Source organism: Hetaerina americana, unplaced genomic scaffold (assembly GCF_022747635.1).
Source record: "Hetaerina americana unplaced genomic scaffold, ioHetAmer1.1.p SCAF_8, whole genome shotgun sequence".
NCBI classification, from domain to species: domain Eukaryota; kingdom Metazoa; phylum Arthropoda; class Insecta; order Odonata; family Calopterygidae; genus Hetaerina; species Hetaerina americana.
This window is the reverse complement of record NW_027287427.1, coordinates 7,650,023-7,671,565: the sequence shown is the minus strand read 5'-3', so window position 1 is coordinate 7,671,565 and position 21,543 is coordinate 7,650,023. Positions and strand designations below refer to the sequence as shown.

The 21,543-nt window shown below is 40.6% G+C and overlaps 1 protein-coding gene across 1 annotated transcript in view; it reads left to right on the top strand.

The window, feature by feature from the left end:
• The window catches only part of zye, a 36,089-nt gene extending 18,760 nt beyond the window's left edge, over positions 1-17,329 (top strand). The window contains exons 2-7 of the mRNA XM_071596784.1: positions 2,749-3,029; positions 4,032-4,167; positions 5,106-5,273; positions 6,446-6,735; positions 9,028-9,163; positions 12,116-17,329. Of these exons, the coding sequence (XP_071452885.1) occupies positions 2,749-3,029; positions 4,032-4,167; positions 5,106-5,273; positions 6,446-6,735; positions 9,028-9,163; positions 12,116-17,329 (6,225 nt within the window). The remainder of the gene's footprint in view (positions 1-2,748; positions 3,030-4,031; positions 4,168-5,105; positions 5,274-6,445; positions 6,736-9,027; positions 9,164-12,115) is intronic.
• Positions 17,330-21,543: the final 4,214 nt, after the last annotated feature.

The following is a 21,543-nucleotide window of genomic DNA, read 5'->3' as shown; positions in this document are numbered from 1 at the left end:
TTGGTCAATGGCGAGCACCGCATCGGAGGCTTCCTCATTATTCATACCGTCCCGATGCGACGCCGAGGGCCGAACGAGGGCAGATGCGGCGACCGCGGGAGGTCGCTGCATCCTATGGATTAGACTGCTCGGCAACGCCCGCGCTCACTGCGTGCATCGACCGACAAGGGGAGAGTTGCACATCACGGAGTACTCCTGACGACGCGCGAGTTACATCAGGCGCAAAAACGCATTGGGAAATGAGCTAGGAGGCGTAGCAAGGCGTAACACCTTGGGTGCGCCTAAGATTAATAATAAAAGTGTGGCATGCGGTCACTCATGGCTATCCGTGACTAATCAGGGTCATCTACTCACGGTCCTGACATTGAATATCTTACTTTTGATATCGAAGTAACGATCAATTCAGTGTAGCGGCAAAATGTAGCCATGCTCTTTTCCACAAATCGCTCCATTTTTTTCGTTCACTGAGATATTTTCTTCGCTTTACTTAATGGGGATATTCCATATGATATTATTTTTATTATGACCGGTATACTACCGGTTAAGTTAGTTTTTGGATGGACAGATCCTATATAATGGCAAAACAATAACTCCCTTGCCTCTCTTAACATAGCACAATCTGACATATTACTCTAAAATAAGCCCCTCTTCAATGCCGAATACTTCTTCCTCCCTTCATTCCGTCCAACATCCCTATTCTATTCCTGCCCTTTCCTCGCTTGCATAACCTTCTCCCCTCTATCACGGTCTTCAACATCTCTCTGCCGATCAAAACGCTCTAAACCCATGCTCCTTGCCCTATTTGGATTTCTCCCAACAACCCTCTCTCCTCCAAAAACCATGATTTGTTTGTTTTTCATTCAGTCCATTTACCCATTTCCATTCTTCTCCAAACTCACATTTCAAAAGTCTCTATTCTACGCCTATGAACCTGCTTCGATGTTTCCGCGCACTACAAACCACGCTCCACGACAAATTTTCACGAGCAGTTTCTTGTCATCTTCCTACTCGACATCCAGGAGGTCAACTCCTTCCTCCTTGCGAAGACTTCTTTGCCTAATGCAATCACCTTCTTCTTAATTTCTTGCTATGTTGGCCATTTTGGTCCGGAACAGAAATCTGAGATAGGTAATCGGTTCCACCTGCTTATTTTTATGAACTACTATTTCTAATACTAAACTTAGCCTTTAAATTACTCGAAAAACGCATAACCTTCACACATATATGCAGGGAACGTAGAATAAGTATCGGGACTGGTTCAAAAAATCAAAATGTATTGCAGTTATCAATACAATTATTTCATAATCCTCAAAATACAATCCTCCAGCATCGATGCACTTAGTTCGGCGCGTCTTCCACCCGTCAAAAGCCCGCTGGAAGTCGGTTTCCAGAATACTGTTGAGAGCCTTTGTCGTTGCCGCTTAAACCGCCTTAATGGAGCCGAACCGATATCCTTTGAGCTCCTTTTGAGCTATCCTTTGAGGTAATAACGCTGTCGAGAAATTCTTCATCTTCCTGGACGCAGTCCAAAATTTCTTGCAAAATTTCCACTTTCCATTTTTCACTTTGGCCACCTGAGCATCGGTTCGAGCGGTCGTCAGGCGTCCGACGCGGTGCTCGTCTTCGGCGAGCTCCCGGCCTTCCTTAAACATTTTGTGTCACTCAAAAACTCTTGTATGGCTTAAGGCATCATCCCAATATGCCTGTTTAATGAGTTTAATGGTCTCCGACGCGGATTTCCCGAGTTAAACGCAAAACTTCACTGTGTAGCGTTGCTCGACGGTGCGCTCCATGCTGGCGCGACAACACCACAAACAATCACACGTCACAAAAATCCACCTATTGTCTCAACGCATGCCCAGAGGGGACTGAACTAAAGTGCGCCTAAGTGGTGGGGGACCCCTCTACCGAGCCGGCCGGTCGGATCCCCATCCACCGCTCCGTTGAGGCTACAGCGAACCAGTTCCGATACTTCTTGTACGGACTCTGTATATATATATATATATATATATATATATATATATATATATATATATATGTATATATGTATATGTATATGTATATATATATATATATATATATATATATATGTATATGTATATATATATATGTATATGTATGTGTGTATATATATATATATATATATATATATATATAACCATAAACGCAGTAATTAACCCGAAGCTCGGTTTAGTAGGTGATGGTTGAGTTGACCCAGTACTAAGCCCGATGGCGTGCGAAAGTCACACATTAGTGTAGGGGGGCCAGTTTCTTTCCTTGTGACGGTCACACGGTCACAGAAGCAAGATGGTGGGCGTAGTTAGGATGCTTCTTAGGTAGGGCGTAGATAGGAGGAGGGAAGTTTTTCCCCTCGCTGAGGACCGTCTCCACGGATCCTGCTGATGGCAACATATGATGTATATTTTCCCACATTAAATAGGGTGGGAACTTGAAAGTTATATATTACATTCAAGCCTTTACAGGGATCATTTAAATAAATTTATAGCTGTGAGTAACAGGTCTCATATTTGTACGAGACCAACCAATCGGAGAAACAGCAAACGATGACGTGTAGTCTGCTACATCCGTTAAACGAAGCGAAAATGAGGGTGAAGGAATTTGACAGAAGTCAGAAACTGCGTGAATTCATGCATGAGTCCTTTGGTTGGCATTTCTCCCCGCGTGAAAAATTGTTATCGATGTTGGTGGTTAACTGGAATCCTGTTTTGTCTCCCGTTCCATCACCAGCTGGCAGCAGCCCAGCTTCCCTTCGACGACCACCCCGTGCACCCCCCCGGGAATGCCTTGGAGACGATTGGATTGGTTCCGAATGGAGTGCGGGGCGCTAAGGGAAGGAACCTAGCCACGCGAGCGGAGCACAATGAGGTTGGCCACCACCACCATCATACGCACATCGACATGATCGACGTCAAGTGCGACTCGAACGGCATGGCTGTGAAAATCGCTTTCAGTGGTCCATTCGACGGAGTCATCTACAGCAAGGGACACTTTGGCGAGGCAAAGTGCAGGTGAGTGAAAAGACGAAAATCCATTCCCTTGTCCTTATTCATTGCGGTTTGATTGCATTTAAATCGATCACTTAACAATCTCCATAATTTCTCAAACTTTTTAAATTACGCTTCGAGCGAAATTTGATTGAAACAAAGTAAAATCGGCTCAAAATTCAATGTCATTTCATGTAAAAGGATTCGTCATAAATCTCGGCTACAAATCAAGCAGTTTTTCGTCACGGTTTGGGAAAACGTTCCCGATTGTTGGGTAAGCCCCAGATGGAATGATTCCACAACAAAAAATTCAAGACCCGCGCCATGAAATTCGAGTATTTAGGGGCGTTTCGCGAAACCAAGATGGAGGTAACATAATAATGAGAATATGTAACAGCAATGACTGTTTTAAATCTCCCGATAATTCAAGATTACCCATGTGCCGCAATTCATCAATCAGATATACCAATACATCGGTATTAACATGCCAAAACTCTTTCAGCTGGCATTGACAAAATCAAGGACTCCGAAGCAACCTTACATAAAGGATAATTACCTTACTATTCTAATAATTATTAGTTATTTTCCCTCTAGATAACCCCTTGATTGGTAACATATATAGATTGGGCACAGAAAATAGATAATTTTCCATCACGTTTGCATCTAATGATTATTTCTGCGGTGCTCTACCAATGCATAATGATTCCTTCAAATTACTTATACTGATGCTCGCAATAATGCATGGCATTCTTCGTCCAGTAAAGAAATCTGTAAGGAGTTCTTCTCAAGATACTGTATAAACAGCTACTTCGCCTGCAAGACATTCATGTACTACTAACCTGTCTTGTATCATTGAAATGTGAAATCCTAAAGAAGTTGCTGTTCATTTCTTTTTATTGCATTGGGTTTTAACATGGTACATGAGCATTCACAATACCAATTTCAAGGTTGTTGTATCCTGAGTCTTGAAATATTTTCAGTTTCTTCACCCGAGTTTGGTTCACCAAAGATCTGATTATTTTTCAGGTACGTGGAGCCGGGCGGCGGGAGGTCAACGTATACCTTCACAGTGCCCCTTGACGACTGCGGGAGTGTTCCTTCTGGGGGTTTCGGCCGCACTGTGGACAACATCATCGTCATTCAGACCGATAACCTTGTGCAGGTGAAGAAAAATTAATCTCCTATTTACTTTCATGCTTCACTTAATCCTCCAATTGGCGTACCTACTCTTTCCTCTCGAGAGCTGAAATGTCGCTGTGAAAGTGTCAGAAAAACAAACGCGAGGCAAGAGTATCTTCTGCATGTATGTGTACTAACATGCAGAGGAGAAATGATAACAATTACAGTCTCTAAGAGCATCAGAGAGGGGAAGATAAAACCTCCAATTGCAAACAGAAAAAATATAGTAAAATCAAAGATTGAAGAATAGATATAAGACCTCTGATTAATTCCATTCCCTTCCTCATTGGCCATACTATATTATTTTCTCCTCAGCTTTCCGCTCAAAGTTCCGACAGTCTTCTAACTTTTACTCATTCGTGGGTCTATATTCCATTATTGAGCCCTCTTTTCCGCCTTCAATGAAAATGTTGCCTATTTAAGGCAAAATTTCAAATGCGTTTTTTAATTCAATGCAAACTGTTGAACAATTCTTGTATTGATTCATTTGTGTTATTATTCTTCGACAAGAGTATTTATTAGTTATCCTGATGGGTATGAATAACTGAAAAAAAAGTAGCATTCAATCGATGCCTAATACGACATACAATATGATTTATTACAATTCAAAGGGGTTCCCTTCTTGTCTAATAGAGGTAAAATAAGCATGTTCATTTTGTTAATTTCACCCTAGAGCTGTTTTCTAGCCAAATTCCTTTGAATGAATATTATATTCTAAGAATTACTTTCCACTAAAAGGTATCTCGCTCGATTAAAACTTCCTACTTTGAATAATTCGTTCCATTCTCTTTGATTTTTCCCTCCCATTACTTGTCCTCTTTCAAATCGCATTATCTTTTCAGCTCATGAACTAATTGACCATAAACCATTATTATGTTATATTGTATCACACTGAAATGCTTTTCATTCTCATCAAACAAGGAAATCTGGGATAGCGCAAGGAAGATATCTTGCGCTACCACCGAGAGAAAAGAGAAGACTGTGATATTCAAGCCATTTGTGGTGGACATGCTGGAGGTAGTGTCAGTGCCTGTTTCCACGGGGTCAGTTGACTGCTGGATGGACATTCGTCGAGGAGAATATCCGAATGTAAGCACTTCAAAAATATTAGTGATATCTTCTTAAGAGCAAGTGATGCCTCAAATACCTTTTAGCAGTAAAATTCATTTTTTTGGGTTGGATATGGTTGGTAAGTTCAAGGAAGTTAAAATTAAAAATGCAAGTACTTTCCACTGTCCAGGGTAAAACTTTATTAGTGTGACAGTGCATTCTGAAGGAAGTGCTTCATTATCAACCTTTTTACTTGTTTAATATATAAATACGTCGGATTGATTTGCCAAAATAATAATGGTTCATGGCATACAGTATGCAGTATTTCAATTTTTAATTCTGCCCACAAAGAACTAGATAATTTCATTATTTTCAGCTGCTTATATTTTGAATAAGATTTTAAGTATACTACAAAAGATAATCGCGGGATAGCATATTTTAGTACACAAATAAGCTAGGCGGCAACACAGATACACCGTATTAATCTAGTCCCATTTAGTTGGGTGCAAAATTTGTCATCACAAAGTCAAAAATCATTGCAGGGATGCTTTTTTATTTATAAATAAAATATATGCTGCTTATGATATTTTTTCACAGATCTATCATTTTCTGTTATGTCAAGCCTTGTACATCACTTCCATTCAGCCTCAAGGATATGGAAAAAAACCATTTATGTCTTGAAATTTCTTCAAACTATGTACCTGTTATTAATACTAAAAATTTTTGTCACTCAAAACAATTCCTACTAACTCAACATTCATTAAAATCAATTGAATTATGACCAAAAAATGATATATTTACATAATAAATCATAAATAATTCTTGTCAGGGGATGAATAAACCTTCTAGGAAGTAAACTAATTCAAAAAACAAAACATATGCCCTCTACATACAAAGATAGTCAGAAAGAGTGAAACTCCTTGAAATGGTAAAAATATGTGCTATCAAACCAAGTGGTCATTCACCAAGGTGAATTTTTACCTAAGTCAGCACAAAGGCAAATGCACTAAGAATAATCCACACAATTACTTCAGTTGAGTAATTAGGGAATGGATGCCCACAAAATCCATCTCTCTGTAGACTGATTATTCCTGGCCAAGCTGCAATAGTGGAATGTATTCAACAAGCAATTATCAATGTACACAACTGATCATATTTTGCAGAACCATTTCATGCAATATACTCATTCAAATCATAAAATCCCTCCTTAGTTTTTTGAATTTTTATCTCCTTATATTAAATTGCTTGATTCCTATTGCCCACCCGAGGAGTTAAAAGCCCAGCTCAATCATCCCACTCCTCCCATCTCTTCTGCTTCGCAGACTTCTCCTATCGAGGAAGTCATCAAAATTGGCGAGACATTAACTATACTGGTATACCTCAAAGATGAAGAAAACCAGTATGACATTAGAGTGAGAGACTGCTGGGCTTACGATGGAGAGGACTACGAATCACCTAACACAGCAAGACTACAGCTGACCGACACAGAAGGTTGTCCAAAGTAAGTGAAAATTGATGTTAGAACTTTTGGTACACACACACAGCATGCTTCTTTTGCTCTATTTGTTATCCATCTTAATTTATTATTTAACTCTTTATACTTCCTCCTACCTAACTTTGCACTTACATTGTTACATTTCCTTCTCTGGTCCATCTTTCCAATCCTCTCATCTGTGATCCATAGTTTTCATGTCATTTTCCCATCAACAGTCTCCATAATTTCTTTTGCGACTTTCGATATCCCTTTTATGATAAGCTCCCATTTTTCCTAAATAGTAATCAGCTCCTTCCTCTCACTCAAGATTTTCTCTACAGCCTGCTGATACTCCTTCCTTGTCAATCCAGTTAGTGCATTCATTTCCTTCCACATTCCACTTCCAATTCCACCTCTCCTATCTTATCTTTTGAATTGAACGCTACACTTCATAACTACTTATTGTGGTCAGAGTGTGCATCCCCTCCCTGGAATATACATAGGTGTATGTAGTAGTCCAGAGCATTGGACTACTGGCCAGAGGGTCCCTGGTTCGATTCTTGGGCAAGCCTCTCTGGGCACCCTCAGCTCCATCCAAGTTGTGTGATTTTTCAGGTACCAGGTCTTCCTGGAAAACCATAACGGGCACAGGGAAACCCCTACCCTGATGTGTGAATTTCACACCCCGTATAGGGCTTAGTACTGGGTGAACTCTTGCATCACCCATCACCAAACTGATCTTCAGGTTGATTACTGTGTTTATGGTTTATACATATAGTATATATTCCCATAAACACAGTCAAACAACCCGAAGGTTGGTTTAGTAGGTGATGGTAGAGTTCACCCAGTACTAAGCCCTATACGGCGTATGGCATTCACACATCAGGGTAGGGGGGCCAGTTCCTTTCCCTGTGCCGGTTATGGTTTCCCAGGAAGACCTGGTACCTGAAAAATCACATAGCTTGGGTGGAGCTGCAGGTGCCCAGAGACTTGCCCGGGAATCGAACCAGGGACCCTCCGGCCAGTAGTCCAATGCTCTACCCCTTGGACTACCGTGACCCACTTATACATATATATATAATAAAATATAACATAACATAGTACCAACTTTAGGCAGATGCAAGAATACCACAATGAATATGAAATTCTGAATGTGTAATGATATTTAAAATTCAGGTTTTTTAACATACATAGTAATGATTTATAGATTATCAGAATATAAATGGAGCAATAATATTTTTCTCATGGTACCTCTCTCATGCATTTGCTGTTAGAAAAAGAGACAATGATTTAATTGTGTGGCATTAATAGTTAAACAATCATATTATCATTTTAAAAAGAATAACTGCAGACATTTTCAAATATGTACAAATCATTAGAAACATGAGGAAAAAACACATCACATTGGTTGTGATGCATACTTGCTCACTGGCAGTAGTTTTCATTTCACAAAACTGTAATTAAAAAGATCATATTTCCCTGCACCTCATTTTTTTGCAAAAAGCTGTACCAATTCAAAATCATTTAAGTTTTTTTATGGCTAAAAACTTTTGAAACAAATTAAAATCTTAAACAAATTAAAAACTTGAAATTCTGTAAGTTTGGCCATCATTTGTGATTTTAGCACCGAATATCACTCACTTTTATAATATTGAAAAAGTGTGCATTATATGAACAGAAGTTTGTGACAAAATAATAATTAGGCATTTATAGGAATAAAGTTATTTTCAAAATAATAGAGCATTCAGTGCATGCAGTCAATATGGTTGTCTTAAAGCCAATTAAAATGCATACAACCCAAATAAAAGTACAATTAGTGAGAAATCATTAACATTATTATTATTATTAATCGTCAAGACATTAAAAATCATAACTAATGTGACTTTTAATGGATTTTAAAGAATTAATTATCATGTCAATAGATGCTTTGGAAGGGCCTACCACCATAAGCAGTCTAAGAATATTTCCATGCAGATAACCAGACCAGAGAGGGGGTCCTTGGTTACAATTTATTGCTTGCAACTCCGCACCTGGGTATGGGAAGAGCCGTCCAAAAATATTTATGAATCAAGCTCCTAAATATAAGTCAGATTCTAACTGATAAATTAATATGCAAAATGAGTAAAAACAAGAATTTTAAATGCATTTAATTTCCACGTTTTAATCTCACATGTTACCCCAATTTACTAGAAATCACCAGATTTCAGTTCAAGGTTTGCTTTGCCCATGAACTAAGTTCTATTGCAGCATTAGATTCAAGTGATGAATTTCTTTAATCTATTAATCAGAGATGAAATACATAACCATTGCCTTTCACAGGAAAAGAAAACTGATACATTACTGGAGGCGTACTTACCAAACTGGGAGGACAGGAGCCAGTGTGATTGCCTTCAATAACATCACAGCATTCAAGTTCCCAGATAAGATGCAAGTTTTCTTGACCTGTAATATAGAGGTAAGATGTTCAGCATATTTTCTCCCTTATTGCTTGCTTCCTTTCTTACTGAGGAGTCTATTTCACCCTGGGTGACCATCCTTGTAGACCCAAAGAACATAAGGTGTTGACTACATCAGTGCCAATGTTAAAACAATTCACAACTCGAATTCCAGAAATAATCTCTTGGTTTTAAGTTGGAAAGGTAATTATAATTAAATTGAGTCCCTTGAATTCAAATCAATCATTTGCTTTCCCATTTCTATCAAAATTTTTGGCAAAATCAGTAACTCCTTATTTCTGAATGACTCAAACTTTTTGAGGCAATTTGTGTGAATGTGGTATTTTGGTCCTGGAAAGGGATTATTTTCCCCACAAACCATTTTGTGTGCTTACATGGTGGCATTCTGTAACAAGGGGTACTGAAAATAACCCTATGAGGAATCACTTAAAGATAGGAGCCTATGGGATGGTTGTCTATGGCGTGGAATTAACTGTCTTGTTAACAACCACAGGTAGCTGTGTGTTTCTGAGTGAATTCTCATAAGTTAATCCCTGTCGTGAGATACTCTCCCCATACATTAGACTGTGTGATTTTTTTTACTCGTAGTAGTTAAATTTCCAAACATTGGAGTTTATTCCCCATGTTTGGGCTTTCTACTTGTTGAGACAATAGCAGCTCAATTCCTCAAATCAATTCCCTATCCCAAGATACACTCTGAATCGGGAAGAGAACCAAAACTCCTTAACTCCCCAAAAATCATTTTTTCCCCAGCCATCCCCTTTACCCACCGCTCGACTTCAGACAGTCTCTGCAATCCTCAAGTTGATGTTTATCACACAACTCCTCATGTAGAAGGTCACTTACATTGACCCAAATTCGATAAAGGAGTTTTGATCTCCTTTTCAAAACCCCTGGACATTAATATCTCCACAGTTATATGCAGACCCTTTAGTAAAGAAATGTACTAAGATAATATTTCATGAGTAATCAATCATATCATAGCATATGGTCAGAAAACTATCACTTGTAGTCCAATGATAAGAGGCCATTTTACCTTTATTTTTATCTTACCGATTACTTTGATGCAAGTTGGGAGCTGAAGGCTCATCAGATACCAATATAGCATTACAGTGCCTATGGAGGAAGTTTAGTTGAAAATTGAATTTAAATTGCAGAAATTTATTGAAGTAACAATACCAATTTATGAAGTTATACCAGGTTTGTCCCAAAAGGATCCAGTAGTGCAATATTTTGAAAAAAATAGTCTACCCAGAACAATGAGAGCTGAGTTCCCTTTTAAGTACTTCTCTTGGGACATCAAACCCTTATCCCAGAATCTCTTCCACTTTTCAAAACAATCTGCAAAGTACTTTTTGGAAAGGTCACCAGCTGCATCATCACATTCTCTTTTATCTCATCAATATCAAGAATTATGAGCAATAGTTGCGGGGGACTTGCTCCAAGCTGCAAATGATGACCAAAGTATTCTAAAAAAGGTCTTAACCAGAGATGAGTCATGGATCCATGATTATGGCTCCAAAACAGAAGCCCAGTCTTCTTAACATTTAGTTAGCAAGATAAAGTAAAATATGATAAGGCAGCTGATGACCATTATGAAATAGGACTAAGCTGATTGTTTTAAAAGTAGAAGAGCTGCTGGGTTAAGTGTATGAGGTCCCAAGGGGAGTATTTTGGAGGGGAAAGCTGAGGCCTTATTGTTCTAGGTGATCTATTTTTGTCAAAATATTGCATGGATGGATAAGTTTCAGACAGACCTTGTATTTAATTTTTTATTTATGCCTGATTATATTGCATTATTCATTTATTAACCTAAGCACAATAATTATTTTCAAATGCATAATATATGTTTTCAGGTCTCCATATTGTTTAAAAGCTTAATTTTAGCTCTTTAATGGAGAGGTGTAAAGTGAACCAGTTAATGAAATAACCACATGTCTAGGAATGCCACCCAAATAATATGCAGTAAAATGCATGCGATAGTCTAAATTGCATTCAAATGTTACGTAATAATATCCTTTCAAATCAGTGGTGGTGGCACTGTAAAGGGATATTAATTACTTGCAACAACAAAGAGATAACTTTACTGTCATTAGGTTAGACCATTCCATTTAAACACACTTAGAAAACTCTACCAATCACAATTCTTAATAGCACATTGTTAATTGTTCATGTAATCCTTATTGTCATATAGTATGCATTATTTTACATTGAAAGATTATCTACCAATGCATAAATATAAATAGCAATAAATTAGACAGTGAAGAAAGTACAATGGAAAGATTTTATTTTTCTTAAGTGATGAATTTATAAACTGCCCAGTAATTAGTGACTGTGATCGGCGATGAAAATTAAACTCCCGTCAACTCGATTTCATACATCCATAGTTTAAAGAGCACACTATAATTAATCCCAGGGTGCATATGAAAGGCAAAATAATTTCCTTCAAACTAGATGCCTGAATAATCTCACAAGAATTACAAACTGAAACACTCATTATTGAATGATGATTTTTTACCGAAGTCATACATAATAAACCTAAATTATTTTAACAATATGTGATAGAATTTTCTCTTGATATTGATGGACATGATCAAAGACTTCAATTCACCTCTCCATTTGGGGTAGGTAGGCATATATAGACTTTCAGGGAATAAAGAACAGGCACGGTGTATATACTTGTGAATATGTGATTTTTGTGATAGCCCTGAACACATAACATTCAATGAATGAACGATTAATGAAACAGCTCTTATTAAAGCATGAACTAGGACTGACAAAATTTGAAGGTAAAAACCAATTTCTACAAAAAGATACTTGATGGGAATTTCTAATAAAATAAACAGCAGTTTCCTACTGGAACTGTTAAATTTTAACGTTCAATGTATAAATAGGCTTAGTGTGATAAATCACCTATTAAAAACTCTTTTTTAATGTTACCAAATGAACAGATTTGTCTGGGAGAATGCGATGGAAGATGCTCAGGGGAGCCTACAACACCTGTCACCTTTACCACCCCAAGACCAGGGAAGGAAACTACAGCATTATGCAGCTATGGAAGTAAAGATCCAAGATGTCAGACAGAAAAACCAACCACCAGAATACCAAACTGCTATCCTGGCAACAATGACCCCAGATGTCTGAAACCAACACCTCCTCCAACATGCTATCCCGGTAGCAAAGCACCAGGATGCACAACACCAGCTCCTAAAACAAGCCCACCTTGCTACCCTGGCAGCACAAACCCCAATTGTCCAACAATACCAACTAGTACTAGTAGGCCAATATGTAAACCTGGTAGCACAGACCCAAGGTGTCCAAAACCACCAACTTGCTACCCAGGGAGCACTGATCCTAATTGCTTTGAACGTACAACAACTCTGTGCTACCCGGGAAGCAGAGACCCAAGATGTCCTCAATCACCATCAACAACAACTACACCAAGACCACCATGCTACCCGGGAAGTACTGATCCCCTGTGCCCAAGACTACCTCCAAGCACAACACGGAGACCATTATGCTATCCAGGCAGCACAGATCCACGCTGCCAAGGGCCTACAACCATAAAAACAACATCAAAACCCATCTGCTATCTGGGAAGCAAAGATCCAAGATGCTCTAAGCCTACACCTCCTCCAACCACCCCCCGACCACCCTGCTATGCAGGAAGCCCTGATCCCCTCTGTCCAAGAACACCAACAACAACCATTAAACCTATATGTTATCCTGGAAGTACAGATTCCAGATGTACGAAACCTCCGCCGACTACTACAGAAACACTCATATGTTACCCAGGAAATGCTGACCCCAGATGCCGAAAGCCATTTTCAACAACAACATTTAAACCTCCATGCTTTCCCGGAAGTAATGACCCAAGATGCATTACACCCACACCCACAACGTCTAGGCCAATATGCTACCGTGGAAGTACGGATCCAAGGTGCAAGACACCGGAATCCCCTACCACCAAACAACCTCTTTGTTATCCTGGTAGCACTGACCCAAGGTGCCCCGCACCTTATCCACCAGCAACAACACCCAAGCAGCCATTATGCTACCCTGGAAGTAGGCTTCCTCAATGCCAGCAAACAACACCACCATCAACAACTGCTAGACCACTCTGCTATCCAGGAAGCCGTGATCCCCTATGTGCACCAACACCATCCACAACACCTAAGCCTATTTGCTATCCAGGGAGTAAGGATTCTAGATGTCCACAATCACCACCATCAACAACCCCTAGGCCACCATGTTATCCTGGTAGTCCTGATCCACTTTGCTCCACTGGACCAGTATGTTATCCAGGAAGTGCAGATCCCAGGTGTGCAAAACCCACTTACACTACCACTTCCAGGCCAATATGCTATCCAGGAAGCACGGATCCTCGGTGTCCTACTCCGCCACCAACAACATCTAGGCCAAACTGTTATCCAGGTAATCAGGATCCAAGATGCCCAAAACCAACGCCTACAACTACGGCCAAACCAGTCTGTTATCCAGGAAGTACGGATCCAAGATGCCCCAAACCAACATACACCACCACTTCCAGGCCAGTATGTTATCCAGGAAGCACAGATCCACGGTGTCCTACACCGCCACCAACAACATCTAGGCCAAACTGTTATCCAGGTAATCAGGATCCAAGATGCCCAAAACCAACGCCTACAACTACGGCCAAACCAGTCTGTTATCCAGGAAGTACGGATCCAAGATGCCCCAAACCAACATACACCACCACTTCCAGGCCAGTATGCTATCCAGGAAGCACAGATCCACGGTGTCCTACACCGCCACCAACAACATCTAGGCCAAACTGTTATCCAGGTAATCAGGATCCAAGATGCCCAAAACCAACGCCTACAAGTACGGCCAAACCAGTCTGTTATCCAGGAAGTACGGATCCAAGATGCCCCAAACCAACATACACCACCACTTCCAGGCCAGTATGTTATCCAGGAAGCACAGATCCACGGTGTCCTACACCACCACCAACGACATCTAGGCCAAATTGTTACCTAGGAAATCAGGATCCAAGATGCCCAAAACCAACTTACACCACCACTTCCAAGCCAGTATGCTATCCAGGAAGCACAGATCCACGGTGTCCTACACCACCACCAACAACATCTAGGCCAGTATGTTATCCAGGAAGCACAGATCCACGGTGTCCTACACCACCACCAACGACATCTAGGCCAAATTGTTATCCAGGAAATCAGGATCCAAGGTGCCCAAAACCAACTTACACCACCACTTCCAAGCCAGTATGCTATCCAGGAAGCACGGATCCTCGGTGTCCTACACCGCCACCAACAACATCTAGGCCAAATTGTTATCCAGGTAATCAGGATCCAAGATGCCCAAAACCAACGCCTACAACTACAGCCAAACCAGTCTGTTATCCAGGAAGTGCGGATCCAAGATGCCCCAAACCAACATACACCACCACTTCCAAGCCAGTATGCTATCCAGGAAGCACAGATCCACGGTGTCCTACACCACCACCAACGACATCTAGGCCAAATTGTTACCCAGGAAATCAGGATCCAAGATGCCCAAAACCAACTTACACCACCACTTCCAAGCCAGTATGCTATCCAGGAAGCACAGATCCACGGTGTCCTACACCACCACCAACAACATCTAGGCCAGTATGTTATCCAGGAAGCACAGATCCACGGTGTCCTACACCACCACCAACGACATCTAGGCCAAATTGTTATCCAGGAAATCAGGATCCAAGATGCCCGAAACCAACTTACACCACCACTTCCAAGCCAGTATGCTATCCAGGAAGCACGGATCCTCGGTGTCCTACACCGCCACCAACAACATCTAGGCCAAATTGTTATCCAGGTAATCAGGATCCAAGATGCCCAAAACCAACGCCTACAACTACAGCCAAACCAGTCTGTTATCCAGGAAGTACGGATCCAAGATGCCCCAAACCAACATACACCACCACTTCCAAGCCAGTATGCTATCCAGGAAGCACAGATCCACGGTGTCCTACACCACCACCAACGACATCTAGGCCAAATTGTTACCCAGGAAATCAGGATCCAAGATGCCCAAAACCAACTTACACCACCACTTCCAAGCCAGTATGCTATCCAGGAAGCACAGATCCACGGTGTCCTACACCACCACCAACGACATCTAGGCCAAATTGTTATCCAGGAAGCACGGATCCAAGATGCCCAAAACCAACTACACCACCCACAACACCAAAATCAACATGCTATCCGGGAAGCAAAGACCCTGGTTGTGAAGGACCATATCCCCCAGCTTCTACCCCTGAGCGTCCATTATGCTATCCAGGCAGCAGACTGCCTCAATGCCAGCCATCTACTCCATTACCACCTACTCCTAGACCACCATGCTACCTAGGCAGTCCTGATCCTCTATGTCCACAAACACCAACAACCACTCCCAAACCTATTTGCTACCCTGGAAGTACGGATCCACGGTGTCCCAGGCCACCTCCATCTACCACAGCAAAGCCTATTTGCTACATTGGGAGTACGGATCCACGGTGTCCCAGGCCACCTCCATCTACCACATCTAAGCCTATTTGCTACCCAGGAAGTACTGACCCACGATGTCCCAGGCCACCTCCTTCTACCACAGCCAAGCCTATTTGCTATATTGGAAGCACGGATCCGCGATGTCCAAGGCCACCTCCTTCTACCACAGAAAAGCCTACTTGCTACCCAGGAAGTACGGACCCACGATGTCCCAGGCCACCCCCTTCTACCACGGCTAAGCCTATTTGTTACATAGGAAGTACAGACCCACGATGTCCCAGGCCACCTCCATCTACCACAGCCAAGCCTATTTGCTATATTGGAAGTACAGACCCAAGATGTCCCAGGCCACCTCCATCTACCACAGCCAAGCCTATTTGCTACATTGGGAGTACAGATCCACGATGTCCAAGGCCACCTCCATCTACCACAGAAAAGCCTACTTGCTACCCAGGAAGTACGGACCCACGATGTCCCAGGCCACCTCCTTCTACCACAGCCAAGCCTATTTGCTATATTGGAAGTACAGATCCACGATGTCCAAGGCCACCTCCTTCTACCACAGAAAAGCCTACTTGCTACCCAGGAAGTACGGACCCACGATGTCCCAGGCCACCCCCTTCTACCACGGCTAAGCCTATTTGTTACATAGGAAGTACAGACCCACGATGTCCCAGGCCACCTCCATCTACCACAGCCAAGCCTATTTGCTATATTGGAAGTACAGACCCAAGATGTCCCAGGCCACCTCCATCTACCACAGCCAAGCCTATTTGCTACATTGGGAGTACAGATCCACGATGTCCAAGGCCACCTCCATCTACCACAGAAAAGCCTACTTGCTACCCAGGAAGTACGGACCCACGATGTCCCAGGCCACCTCCTTCTACCACAGCCAAGCCTATTTGCTATATTGGAAGTACAGATCCACGATGTCCAAGGCCACCTCCTTCTACCACAGAAAAGCCTACTTGCTACCCAGGAAGTACGGACCCACGATGTCCCAGGCCACCCCCTTCTACCACGGCTAAGCCTATTTGTTACATAGGAAGTACAGACCCACGATGTCCCAGGCCACCTCCATCTACCACAGCCAAGCCTATTTGCTATATTGGAAGTACAGACCCAAGATGTCCCAGGCCACCTCCATCTACCACAGCCAAGCCTATTTGCTACATTGGGAGTACAGATCCACGATGTCCAAGGCCACCTCCATCTACCACAGAAAAGCCTACTTGCTACCCAGGAAGTACGGACCCACGATGTCCCAGGCCACCTCCATCTACCACAGCTAAGCCTATTTGCTATCCAGGGAGTAACGATCCACGCTGTCCTCCACCAGTACCATCAACCACTAACAGGCCAAATTGTTATGAAGGTAATAACGATCCTCGCTGCCCAGTCCCACCATCATATTTGCCACCTGTGACGGAAAGGCCGAATTGTTATCCAGGGAACAATGACCCACGGTGTCCAAAGCCAATACCAACCACAACAACTGGTTTGCCTCCTTGTTATCCGGGAAGTACTGCTCCTTATTGTCCACAGTCATCACCTACTACTACTCTCAAGCCTATCTGCTATCCAGGAAGCTCTGATCCACGCTGTCCGAGGTATTATTTAATTATAAGTTTATAATAATTCTATTTTCTATGGTATGCACCCCAGTCTTATTGAATACCATTTGGTGCTTCAAAAAATTTTAATAATTAATATTTCTTGTCCCATAAATTATTTAAGAAAATGAATCTGGAGTTATAAACATTGAATTTTACACTATTATTTGCTTCCACAAAGACAATTGAGAAAAATCATTGCAGTATTAAAAAAATCATTTTTAAATTCAGGCATTTGGACAATTTCAGTTCAGAATTTTGTCATATTATGCCATTTTATTGTTTGCTTTTACATTATTTTTAAGATTAATTATTAATATTTTATAACCACAGTAACCAACACGAAGGTCAGTTTGGTAGGTGATGGTAGATTTCACCCAGTACTAAGCCCTATACGGCATGTGAAATTCACACATCAGGGTAGGGGGACCAGTTCCTTTCCCTAGGCTGGTTATGGTTTTCCAAAGATTGGTACCCAAAAAATCACATAGCTTGGGTGAAGCTGCAGGTGCCCAGAGACTTGCCTGGGAATCGAACCTGGGACCCCCCAGTCAGTAGTCCAACGCTCTTCCGCTCTTCCCCCTGGACTACCGCGACCCACACATATGTATTATATGTATATATATATATATATATATATATATATATATATATATATATATATATATATATAATGAATATGAAATTAGCACTAGTGAACAAAGACAAAAACACAGAAACACAAAAAAAAGGAAAGAAAATCACTCAATTTCTTATTTTTTGCGGCCCAAGCCATCTTTCTCAAAGAAGAGGACCAAACTTAGGGAAATACGGGGCTGGATCGATGGATGGAAGGGGAAGGTGGGGAAAGGTTTGCGAGGGGAAGAGTTAGAAGGGGGATTATCAGAAGGGTGGGAAAAATACATAAGGTGATAGGGGTGGAGGGGGATGATAATATATGCAGATCTAGGTAATTAATACCTAATGTTAATACTTGGGCAATTCCAGGAATTTTAGAGGCAGATGAAGGATTGCTCTATTGTTTTGAGTTTCAATGGAGGATCAGAGAGTGGGAGGGATGCTAAGATGGATACATTATAGCATTTATCAAAGGGAATCTTCTGTTAGGAATATATATATAAATATATATATGTATATATATGTATGTGTATATATATGTATATATATATATATATATTTATATATATATATATATATATATATATATATATATATGTATATATATGTATGTATATATATATGTATATATATATGTATATATATATATATATATATATATATATATATATATATATATATATATATATATATGATTCTGAAGACAACAGCCGTGCTGTCGAAACGTAAAATAACAAATTGTGAGTGTCCTTTCTTTGTGTCTCTATATTCTAAAAATCTACATCTGTGTTTTTACATATTTGTGTGTCGCCGATGAGCGTTCCATTTCGAAGATATTTTATATATATATATATATATATATATATATATATATATATATATATATATATATATATATATATATATATATATACATATATATATATACTATACATATATATATACATATATATATATATACAGGTATATATGTATATATATATACTATATATATACATTCAAAGGCGAAATCCCGCCAAACGGCAAATAAATACTCATTTATATAGAAACAGATATAAGGAAAAGGGATAGGAACACACATAAAGGACGAACACAATGAAGGTGGGGAAGCGGATGCTCTTAACCATTTGAGCTATCAAGGAAACGTACTTAACCTGAGATCCGTGGGTCTAATATGTCGCCATGCGCCCCAATTCTTTAGCCAAGAGATGGTGTCAGGGGGCTGTTTCACCCACCAAAGGAGAAATACACACGACACAAGAGGAAAGGACAGTGGGTTGGTTAGAATTCATACAACATCATACAGGAGAGGAACAGTGCGTTTCGTGGCACGCATAGCCAGAAGAAAGAGATGAGCCACATTCCGCCTGGCAAGTGGAAAGATCCGGTGTTCGAATCCCGGTCAAGGAAATATTTTTACTCTTGTGATCCGTTCGATTCCGCCTTCCCCACCTTTATTGTGTTCTTCCTTTATGTGTGTTCCTATCCCCTTTACTTATATCTGTTTCTATATAAATGAATATATATATATATATATATATATATATATATATATATATATATATATATATATAATACTTTTTTAAAGTCTCACAGACATGAATAATAATGTATAACACTTAGCACTAGTGGACACAGACAAAAACACACAGAAACACAAAAAAGAGACACTATTTTTCGAATTTTCAGTGGTCGTGACTACCTTTATCAAGGAAGATAGGGACAGAACTGAAGGGAATACGATGGCTGGAGCGATGGATGGAAGGGGAAGGTGGGGAGAGAATTCTGAAGGGATGGGTTTGGAGGGGCAGCGTTAGAAGGGTGGGGAAAATGTAGAGGGTGATAGGGTGGAAGGGGGATGAAAATATATTTGGAGCAAACTGATTTGCCTAATATTGATTCTTGGCCAATTCCAGGACTCCAAGAGCCAGATGAAGGGTTGCTCTAATGTTTTCAGTTTCAGTGGAGGATCAGAGGGTGGGAGGGATGCTATGATGGATACACTATAGCATTTATCAAAGGGAGCATTGTGTTCAGAGGTGTGTTTGGGAATAGGGAGCATATCAATTTGGGAAGAATTTTTGCATGAGGCTCGGTGGCTGTTAATTCTGATATTGAGGGGTGTGGTGCACTGCCCACTGCTCTTGGAGTCCTGGAATTGGCCAGGAATCAATATTAGGCATTAATTAACCTGCTCCAAATATATTTTCACCTCCCTTCCACCCCCATCACCTTCTTCTACATTTTCTACATTTTCCCCACCCTTCTAACGCTGCCCCTCCAAACCCATCCCTTCAGGAATCTCTCCCCACCTTCCCCTTCCATCCATCACTCCAGCCATCGTATTCCCTTCAGTTCTGTCCCTCTCTTCCTTGATAAAGGTAGTCATGACCACCGAAAATTCGAAAAAGTGAGTCTTTTTTTGTGTGTTTCTGTGTGTTTTTGTCTGTGTCCACTAGTGCTAAGTGTTGTACATTATATATATATATATATGTATATATATATATATATATATGTGTGTGTGTGTGTGTGTGTGTGTGTGTGTGTATATATATATATAAAACCATCAACACAGTAATCAACCCGAAGGTCAGTTTGGTAGGTGATGGTAGAGTTCACCCACAACCAAGCCCGACAGCGTGTGAAATTCACGCATCAGGGTAGGGGGACCAGTTCCTTTCCCTGTGCCGGTGATAGTTTTCCAGAAAAACCTGGTACCCGAAAAGTCACATAGCTTGGGTGCAGGTGCCCAGAGTGCCTCCCCAGGAATCGAACCTAGGCCCCTCCGGTCAATAGTCCAATGCTCTACACACACACACACACACACAGATATACTATATATATATATATATATATATATATATATATATCTCTTGAAAATGGAATGCTCTTTGGCGATGCACAAGTATATAAAAACGCAGATTTTTAAAATATAGAAACAAAAAGAAAAGACACTCACATATGTAGTTTTGATGCCACAACCGTCGTCACCATCTGATGATGATGATGGTTGTGCACGTACATATATAGGTTTGAGTTTGCTCTGCAGGCGCTAGACTCGCCATTGATTTTTCTGTCTAATGCAATTTGAAAATTAGGGAACTCTGGCGGTCACATATAATTGTTGCCCCACTTTAATTTTTTGTGTCATTACTGATAAAGGTTTAGCATAAAATACAAAGGAGATTATGAAGTTATTACTTGATAACAGTTCAATATTAAACACAAATGAGATATAGAGGAATCATTTTTTAATTGTATAACAATAAATATAGTAATTATACTCCAAAGTGACCAATTTGCAGGCAATGCTATGAGGTTTCAAAACTGTTTGCAAATAATAATTTTGTTCTCGGAAAATGAGGTCCAGTCAGCAACAATAAGGTCGTATGGTAACCCTAGCTCGACCTCCCACCACACAATCTATCATTTACTCCTACTCTTATATCTGAATTAGGTTGTTTTGCTGGCAGCAATAATTCAAAATACATTACCAGAGAGTGCTGCAATTGACAAGAGTATCGAAACGTTTGACAGCCTTGCACATTGTACCTTTCAATACTATTTAATTTCTTCTAAAACCCTCAGACAATTGAAAAAGTAATGAGCTGTAAATTT